General features: G+C 38.2%; 1 protein-coding gene across 1 annotated transcript in view; it reads right to left on the reverse strand.

Annotated features, from left to right (window-relative positions):
* Positions 1-5,577: 5,577 nt before the first annotated feature.
* Pex13 (peroxisomal biogenesis factor 13) overlaps positions 5,578-10,743 on the reverse strand; it is a 22,876-nt gene continuing 17,710 nt past the window's right edge. The window contains exons 3-4 of the mRNA XM_006974790.4: positions 9,163-9,288; positions 5,578-7,983 (exon numbers count right to left, since the gene is read on the reverse strand). Coding sequence (XP_006974852.1) covers positions 7,685-7,983; positions 9,163-9,288 — 425 coding nt within the window. The 3' untranslated portion in view covers positions 5,578-7,684. The remainder of the gene's footprint in view (positions 7,984-9,162; positions 9,289-10,743) is intronic.

Here is a 10,743-nt window from a genome sequence, read left to right on the forward strand (position 1 = left end):
TTGAGAGAATCAACAAGATAGACAAGCCCTTATCCAAACTAACCAAAAGACAGAGAGAGAGAATCCAAATCAACAAAGTCAGAAATGAAAAGGGGGACATAACAACAGACATTGAGGAAATCCAGAGAATTATCAGGTCATACTTCAAAAACCTCTACTCTACAAAACTCGAAAATCTAAAAGAAATGTATAATTTTCTGGATAGGTACCACATACCTAAGTTAAATCAAGACCAGATAAACTATTTAAATAGTCCAATAACCCCTAAGGAAATAGAATCAGTCATTAAAAGTCTCCCAACCAAAAAAAGCCCAGGACCAGATGGTTTCATCGCAGAATTCTACCAGATCTTCAAAGAAGAGTTAATACCAATACTCTTCAAATTGTTCCACACAATAGAAACAGAAGGAACATTACCAAACTCCTTCTATGAGGCTACAATTACCCTGATTCCTAAACCAAACAAGGATACAACAAAGAAAGAACTACAGACCGATCTCCCTCATGAACATTGATGCAAAAATACTCAATAAAATACTGGCAAACAGACTCCAAGAATACATCAAAACAATTATCCACCATGATCAAGTAGGCTTCATCCCAGGGATGCAAGGGTGGTTCAACATATGAAAGTCCGTCAATGTAATACACCATATAAACAAACTCAAAGAAAAAAACCACATGATCATCTCACTAGATGCAGAAAAGGCATTTGACAAAATCCAATACCCCTTCATGATAAAGGTCTTGGAGCAATCAGGAATACAGGGAACATACCTAAACATAATAAAGGCAATTTACAACAAGCCAACAGCCAACATCAAATTAAATGGAGAGAAACTCAAAGCGATTCCACTAAAATCGGGAATGAGGCAAGGCTGTCTGCTCTCCCCATACTTATTCAATATAGTACTTGAAATTCTAGCCAGAGCAATAAGATAGCATAAGGAGATTAAGGGGATATAAATTGGAAAGGAAGAAGTCAAGCTTTCCCTACTTGCAGATGACATGACAGTATACTTGAGTGACCCCAAAGATTCAACCAAGGAACTGATAGAGCTTATAAACACCTTCAGCAACATAGCAGGATACAAGATCAACTCAAAAAAAATCAGTAGCCCTCCTATATACAATTGACAAAGAAGCTGAGAAGGAAATCAGAGATACATCACCCTTTACAATAGCCACAAATGACATAAAATACCTTAGCGTAACACTAATCAAGCAAGTGAAGGACCTATATGAAAAGAACTTTAAGTTCCTGAAAAAAGAAATTGAAGAAGATGTCAGAAAATGGAAAGATCTCTCATGCTCATGGATAGGCAGGATTAACATAGTAAAAATGGCAATCTTACCAAAAGCAATCTACAGATTCAATGCAATCCCCATCAAAATACCAACACAATTCTTCACAGACCTGGAAAGAACAATACTCAACTTCATATGGAAAAACAAAAAACCCAGGATAGCCAAAAGAATCCTGTACAATAAAACAACCTCTGGAGGCATCACGATCCCTGACCTCAAGCTCTACTATAGAGCTATAGTAATAAGAACAGCTTGGTACTGGCATAAAAACCAACATGTGGACAGATGGAATCACATTGAAGACCCTGACATTAAGCCGCACACCTATGAACATATAATTTTTGACAAAGAAGCCAAAAGTGTACAATGGAAAAAAGAAAGCATCTTCAACAAATGGTGCTGGCATAACTGGATGTCAACATGTAGAAGGCTGCAAATAGATCCATATCTGTCACCGTGCACAAAACTTAAGTCCAAGTGGATCAAAGACCTCAACATAAATCCAGCTACTCTGAACCTACTAGAAGAGAAAGTAGGAAGTAGTCTTGAACGCATTGGCATAGGAGATCACTTCCTAAATATAACACTAGTAGCACAGACACTGAGAGAAACAATCAATCAATGGGACCTCTCTCTTGAAACTGAGAAGCTTTTGTAGAGCAAAGGATACGGTCAACAAGGCAAAGCGACAGCCTACAGAATGGGAAAATGTCTTCACCAACCCCACATCTGACAGAGGACTGATATCCAGAATATATAAAGAACTCAAGAAATTAGACATCAAAATGTCCAACAGTCCAATTAAGAAATGGGCTATAGAACTAAACAGAATTCTCAACAGAGGAAACTCAAATGGCTGAAAGATATTTAAGGAATTGCTCAACATCCCTAATCATCAGGGAAATACAAATCAAAACGACTCTGAGATACCACCTTACACCTGTCAGAATGGCTATGATCAAAAACACTGAAAACAGCTTATGGTGGAGAGGATGTGGAGCTAGGGGAACTCTCCTCCACTGCTGGTGGGAATGCAAGCTTGTACAACCACTTTGGAAATCAATATGGCGCTTTCTTAGAAAAATTGGGAATCAATCTCCCCAAAGATCCAGCTATATCACCTTTGGGCATATACCCAAGGAATGCTCAATCATACCACAAGGGTACTTGCTCAGCTATGTTCATATCAGCATTGTTTGTAATAGCCAGAACCTGCAAACAACCTAGATGCCCTTCAACTGAAGAATGGATAAATAAAATGTGGTGCATATACACAATGGAATACTACTCAGCAGAGAAAAACAATGACATCATGAAGTTTGCAGGCAAATGGATGGATCTAGAAAAAAATCATCCTGACTGAGGTAACCCAGACTCAGAAAGACAAACATGGTATGTACTCACTCATAGGAGGATACTAGATGTAAAACAAAGATAACTAGACTGCTACTCACAACTCCAGGGAGGCTACCTAGAAAACAGAACCTCAAGAAAAACACAGGGATGGTCCAATGACAGAGAAATGGATGAGATCTACATGAACATGGACGTGAGTGGGAGTAAGGAAGGGCAAGGGTCGAAGGAAAGAGAGCTTAGGGGAGCGGAAGATCCCAGCTGGATCAAGAACAGAGAGGGCGAACAAGGAATAAAAGACCACGATAAATGAAGACCACATGAGAATAGGAAGAAGCAAAGTGCTAGAGAACCCACAGAAATCCACAGATACCCCCACAATAGACTACTGGCAATGGTCGAGAGACAACCGGAACTGACCTACTCTGATAATAGGATGGCCAAACATCCTAATTGTCATGCTAGAAACCCCATCCAATGACTGAGGGAACCAGATGCAGAGATCCACTGTCAGGCCCCAGGTGGAGCTCCAGGAGTCCAACTGGCGAGAAAGAGGAGGGTTTGTATGAGCGAGAATTGTTGAAACCAAGGTTGAATAAAGCACAGGGACAAATATCCAAACGAAGGGAAACATGAACTATGAACCAGTAGCTGAGGAGCCCCCAACTGGATCAGGCCCTCTGGATAAATAAGACAGTTGATTGGCTTGATCTGCTTGGGAGGCATCCAGGCAGTGGGACCGGTACCTGTCTTAGTGCATGAGCTGGCTGTTTGGAACCTGGGGCTTATACAGGGACACTTGGCTCAGCCTGGGAGGAGGGGACTGGACCTGCCTGGACTGAATCTACCAGGTTGATCTCAGTCCTCAGGGGAGGCTTTGCCCTGGAGAAGGTGGGAATGGGGGGTGGACTGGGGGGAAGGCGAGGGGTGGTGGGGGTGAGAGGGGGGAGAACAAGAAGGGAATCCATGGCTGATATGTAAAATTAAATTTAATAAATAAAGAAAAGAAAACCCAATTTTATAAAAGTAATAAGCAGAATAAAATTTATACTGCAATATAATTTATATAAAACTTAAAAATTTCCAAACTTTTATATAGCTTTTTAGGGAACTATATCCAAAGTATGGAAGATATCTAGGAAAGACAAACACTAAATACAGGTGGGAATGAGAAATAGGGGATGAAACTGATGTCACCGATGATGAGGAATATAATCAATAAATTATGAGCAAACCCCAAAACTTATTTTATGTGAGTAGAAACACTTAAGACTTAAGTTAAAGACTCTCTTGAAATGTGATGTACAATACAAAATATGCTAAACTGCCACATGATTTATAAGTAATTAATTGGCTTTAAACAAAGTTTATTCTCCCAAGAAATAAACTAAGAAGCTACACAATATAAAAGAACATTTCAAGGCAACACTAAGAAAAGAAAATTTCTTGAGTTCTTTGCTTTATTTTTCGAGACAGGGTTTCTCTGTGTAGTTTTGGTGCCTGTCCTGGATCTCGCTCTGTAGACCAGGCTGGCCTTGAACTCACAGAGCTCTGCCTGGCTCTGCCTCCCGAGTGCTGGGATGAAGGGTGTGCACCACCACCACCTGGCCAAATTTCTTGAGTTTGATAAATATTCCACTTATTTTTCTTTTTTGGTATTTATTTATTTTTGTTTTTTTTAGACAGGGTTTCTCTGTGTAGTTTTGGTGCCTGTCCTGGATCTCGCTCTGTAGACCAGGCTGGCCTCGAACTCACAGAGATCCACCTGGCTCTGCCTCCCGAGTGCTGTGATTAAGGGTGTGTGCCACCACTGCCCGGCTAACTTGTAGTTTTTGAGACAGGGTCTTTTCTTGTAGTCCTGGCTGTCCCGGAGGTCACTAAGTAGGCCAGGCTGGTCTTGAAAGCACAGATGTGCCTGCCTCTGCTAAGATTAAAGATGTGTGCCACTACGCTAAGCTTCAACTTGTTAAAAAAAAAAAAAAAAGGTTAGATTTTGCATTACCATGCCCAGCACTAATTTTAACTGTTTTTTACTATTTATGTGTATGTTTGTGTGCCTGCATGAGTTTCTATGCATCACATGCATGCAGTACCTGTAGAGGCCAGAAGAGGGCCTTGGATCTACTGGAACTGGAGTTACAGTTGGATGTGGATGTGATGAACTGAGCCTCGATCTTCTGCAACAGTAAGTGCTTGACTGCTGAGTCACCTCTCTAGGCCCTAATTTTAATTCTTAACTACATACATGTGACTCTGAGGTTTTAGGCTGGAATACTCTGTGACATTCACAAAGGATGTAAGATGTTTAAGTGCATAAGGAAAAACTTATAAAATTGTCATACCATTTTACTTTTTAATGTCCTTAAAAAAGGAAGCTCCAATAAGAGGCAGATGTGGCAACTATCTTCAATGCTATTAATGAAGAAAATGAAAACCAACGAAACTCAAAACTTCCAGTGAGTAAGTAGTGTTCAGTCTGGAATGTAGGTCTTCAAACTCCATGACATTTCTATGTAGTTGGTGTGTGCATGTTTGTGACACAGTACAGCAGTGGAGGTCAGAGGGCAGCTTGCCCGGGTTGGTTCCCTCTTCCCACATGGGTTCTGGGAACTGAACTCAGGAAGTCAGGCGTGGTGGCAAGTACGCTTTTACCCACTAAGTCATTTTTTTTTCACTAGCCCAAGTCTTCCCAAATCTAAATTCAACATTTTTTTTTTATTTATTTAACTCACCTGTAGATAATTTTTCTACAAATGCAAACGTACTATTTTCTTTAAATAAAAAAGAATAGAACAAGACTCACTGGCTTGTAGTAACATAACTATACACACACACAAAAAAACAAACAAACAAACAAAAAAAAGTACACTATATTAACTTTGATTTGCAAGTGAACATTTATCTTGAAAAAAGAAATTAAGTTTAAAATATTTTTATTTTTCCAGTAAAAGTATTTTCACAGTCTATTAAAAATAAAAATTTAACTGTAATTTGTTCCTTTTTCCATTGAAGAAAACACAAAATAACCATCAGCTGTACTCAGGGAAGTGAATAATTGTGATACACTGACAGATTGGGTCAAGTCCCTGAAGAAGATCATGAAAACATTTATAGTCCTTGTATCATTTTCTTTCCGAGCTGACAAACTACAGTGAAAAAATTGGAGGCTTCTTTTCTTACTGTAACTTGTGATTTAGTTAATTGAAAATGGAGTTTCTTGTGAGGTAGCACTACTTAAAGAAACCCCTAAATTAATAATATTGGAGCTGTGACCAGTACCTTCCATCTTCTCTAAAAATTACTCTAAGTCTGCTGTGATTAAAAAAAAAAAAAAAAGGCTGCAAAACTTTCCTGCCTTTCTAGTCCTACAACTGCTTTTATAAAATTTTAATAAAAAATGGACACAAGTAACTATCAGGTTAATATCATAATGTAGTATAGTCAGCAAACAATAAAGACCCTAAAAGAAACACTTTTGTCATTTATTTGCCTAAGCTCTCTTTCCTATACAGCTATCAGTCACAAATCCTATCTTAAAGTCCATCTTCTAAAGAAAAAAAAAATCTAAACTCAACATTTCATTTCTATTTTATTACTATTATTTAATCTAGATGTCTAGAGTAACATTTAGACATGCGAGCAGGTAGACATCTCAAGACTGAAGTTCATATTTGTTTTGAGAGCTAGGGACACAGTTCAGTGGTGGAGTGGAGGCTACCACCCAGTGTCAGACAACAGGCCTGAGGTAAACAAGTACCATGAAGACTCACCTCTCTCGAGAGCTAAAAGGACATGTCACTTGTTATACTGTCCCTTCAAACAGGCCTTCTCACGAAGTCTAGTTCTTCTGTGCCTAGTACATATTGGGTTAGATATGGCTTAATATGAACTGCTCTGGAATTACTTATTGATAAACACATCTGTATGAAAGGTAAAAACACAAATCACTTATCAAAACCACAGTTTTTATCAGTATTTATAAATGTATTCTTGTGTATATTTCTGACAGTATTAATCTGTAGTCTGTTCACAGCAAGGGTAAGAATCTTCCAATTCTGTGGGGAAACTGTATGAAACACACTAAATCATTGAGCCAAAAAAAAGTCAAATAATATATTTGAAATAGCAAGCGAATTATTTAGTCTCAGTAGTGAAAACTAAATCTAAAAGAAATCTACCCAATGTGACACATTTTCAATGTTTAAAGTATATCCTGATTATGGAATTTATAAAAATAATTTTCCCATGTTGAAGAAGAAAATTTATGAAGATCAAAAAATCATTACTGCCAGAATTGATTGTATCATTAAGTACACTATTAAAGGACTGAGTTGGAGGAAAAGAAATAAAATGTATATATTCTGATGTTACTCAGGATGAAAACTAGTTACACTGTAAAGAGATTAAGAGACCCTAATTCTAGAACCATCTCCTTTATAGTACTCCCAGTGACCTTTGAACAATACATTTTTTATAAATACTAAAAGATAATAGTATCAGTTTTTTGCAGGTAGAAACATATCACCTAAAGTAAATCCAACACTGGACATAATACAGATAAGAAAATTTTATTATTTAGTTTACTTAAAAGGTTATAAAAATTCAGCCTTTTCGCCTGTTCTTGTAAGTAGATGTTATCACTCAATTTTTGAAGACTTCAAATCAATTAACTCAGAACTTTAAAAAGCATTAATGATCCCTTCTGAGGCAACTTGTGTATTCCACTGTTCACCAAATTTACTGTTCCAATAAGCCTAGGGATTTAGATAAGATGAAACTGACAACCATCTCCATAATCTAAAAGCTAGGTGAAACAAATGTCCTCATGGTCCAATAAATGGCCAAATGTAGCCAGATCACTAGACCAGCATACTAGTGTGTGACTAAGTAACTTCTAGCAGCAAAATGCCTGGGACAGCCATGAGCAAATGCTTTCATTCAACTGCAAATTAATTTCTTTGTAAGAAATAATTTTTAAAAGTACTCTAAAGTATTGTTCACCTGCACGAGAACATGAAAGATATCAAAGATCTTGTTTCTCTCCATTTTTCCCTGTGGAATCAGGTGCACCTGGAACCTTATTAGTTTCAACAAAAACAGATTCAAAGGCAGCTTCCTGTTCATCCAAAGAGTTGGCAGTAGTGACTCCTTTAATTAATGTTGGGTTGGTAACAGACTGTTGCTGCTTGAGTATTTTACAGGATTCTCTTGTTTTTCTGCCTCTTCTTTTGCCCAGGATTTTGACATAATTTGCAGGTATCAGTCCTGTAGTTTGACCATCAAGACTAGCCAGAAGCCAACCACGCACTTTGGGCTGTCGTTCTGAAGAAAGAGAAAGACAGCTTTGTAACTATAATTTGGAGGCCAACAGAATATTAATGATAACTATAAAATCCAAGTCTCACAGTGAGATATGTAAACAAGAAGCGTGTGCACGCACACTCAAAAGCAAACTCTAGCACATTTAACCGTTCTAGATCCATTTTTCTTTTAAACAAGAGAGGGAATCTCACAGTTGCCCAGATTGGCAATCCTCCTGCTTTAGCCTCCCAAGGAGCAGGGACTATAGACGTGTGCTAGTGTGCCTAGCTTCAGTTCCATCCTTACATTTATAGTAAAGTAATAAAGTATACTAAGTAGCAAAAACAAAGTGTTATAAAGTATACTTTATACTTACTAAACAGTCCTACCTTGAAGAACATTAAGTCTTTATCTGTTGGTTCATTCAGTGGGTAAGGAGAATCAGTTCTCTCAAAAACTGAAAATTAACATCAATGTTGACCTGGCATGATGCTATACACTTGTAAATACTCAGGATGATGAGGCAGGGGGATGACAAGTTTGAGGCAGCCTGGACTCAGACTTTGCTTGAAACAAACAAATCAACAAAAACCCATCAGTGTCTTTCATATTTTAAATCAGAATTAGAGAAATGAATACTTGAGTATTATATACTGTGTAGGGATGAACAGAGTTACTTTAGTACTGTATACTGTGTAGGGACAAACAGATCTGGAACTCAGGTGTTTTGATTTAGAAGAGAAGCTATAGGGAAGTGTTGCTGGGACACCACTATGGGGTATTTTCTCTGGCTTTACTGTTTTTTTGACACAGGGTCTCTTGTCCATAATATCAGGAGGGGACTAGTTAGGAAGAGTAAGGTGGGAGGGGAAACGGGGTAATGGGAGTGGAGGCTAACACTGTCCTAGCCCTTGGAAGGCTGCGGGAGGAGGACTGCCATGAGTCTGAGGTCAGCCTGGGCTAAGAGTGAGTTCCAGACCAGCTTGGGCTATAGTATGAGACCCTGTCTCAATCTCTTCCCTGTAAAAATCAACCACCCCTCCCTCGTCCCTACACCCCCCCCCAAACCTGACAAGAGCAAAATTCTAGTAATCATTTCCAAGTTAACTAGTAAGTAAAGTCATGCTGTCTCAGTTTCCAATACTACCTTTACAAGTATTAAAAATTCAAGATAATGATAATGCCTTCATAATTTGTTACCTTTGAGGGCTAAATTTAGCATATCACCAGTGCGGAAAGAAATCTCCTCATCAGACGTGGCATTAAAATCATATTCTGCTCTAGCAACTACATGGTCATCCTCACCACTTGCCCAGCCGATGTTGTCTGTAAACAAAATTAAGATTCGGTTAATAAAGTTTGCAACATGCGATATCCTTTAGCTATGGCTTGTAAACTGCGTAGCTTCATTTGCCAAGTGGACAGGTCTCCCTTCCTAAGGAAAGCCCACAGCAAACACTGAGCTAACGAAATGTTTACGAATGTTTCCCTTTTCTTAAACTCTCTTTCAGCCAGGGGCTGACGAGTTGTTTCCTTTTCCCTGTAGAGGGTTAGAAGTACACATTTTAGGTCCTAAAGGCCAGGAGGGAAGTTTCCTGGATATTATATAAGAAAGAAAGTTTCATGGTTTTTTGGTACAAAATTAAAAAAGTTTTTTTTTTTTTTAATCAGTGCATGCCTACAAAGAAGAAAGGAATATTTGGGGGGAGGATAATATTTCAATGATTTTGGGTTCAACTGCAAATATTCATTTGTGAATGCTAATTGGTAGTAAGACTTGAGGTACAATCCATGGGCATCCAAGTTTGATTCCATTCATTCATTACTTGGGAGGTGGCCAGATTGCGCTGTGAACCGTGTTAGTACACTGCTGACTAATCACTTCCAAATGACAAACAGTGGGAGCTCTTCAATTACACAGTTACAGAGGTTCTGAAATACGGGTATTTCCTTTGCATTTGCAAGTCCAAAACTAGTCCTGGCATTGTAGTTTGAAGTTTGAAACCTGTAGGAGGGGAAATCTCACTTATTTATCTCACACACACAATAATGGGTTTCATTATGATACTTTCATAAATTGCTGTAATGCACATTGACATACACACCCCATCCTCACTATTGCTGCTGACCCCCTTGGCCTTCCAAATATCTGTCTCTATTTTCATTATGTTCATGAGACTCTGCCACGTACGAAAACAAAAGACAAACAAGTCAAAGTCAGTATTTCCAACTTCTACTTAAAAAAAAAAATCCTTTAAAAAGGTTTTTTATTTACATGTATGTGTGTATGGGTATGAGGATGCCACACGTCTGTGGGTCCAGCAAGGCCAGGAGAGATCGCCTGTGAGTCAGTCACCAATGTAGGTGGAGGGAAATGAATTCGGTTCTCTGGGAGGAGCAAGTGCTTTAACTGCTGCTCCCTCTCTCCTGTCCCACTGCAACTTTTGACACAACTTATATAACGACAATTGTTATATATATCTCATAAGAGCAAATCAAAGTTTACTACTGAAACTACTGACTCAATAATATCTAATATTCTCCGTTGCTGAGTAAAACAATGAATAATCATACACTTAAAAAGCTTGTTCTTGAAAGATTTGTAAGTTTTGTTTAACATTTTTAGACTCCACTTACATTCTTATCATCAGTTGCAATATATCTTACTAGAGTATACTTCAGGCTGTAATAGATTATTGCTTCAATTTTGAAAATAGTTGTATTGTATATTTTATTCACAGTGGCCAACTATATCATTCCCTCAAATTACCATTGCCTCCT

This window comes from Peromyscus maniculatus, chromosome 10 (assembly GCF_049852395.1).
Source record: "Peromyscus maniculatus bairdii isolate BWxNUB_F1_BW_parent chromosome 10, HU_Pman_BW_mat_3.1, whole genome shotgun sequence".
Classification (NCBI taxonomy): domain Eukaryota; kingdom Metazoa; phylum Chordata; class Mammalia; order Rodentia; family Cricetidae; genus Peromyscus; species Peromyscus maniculatus.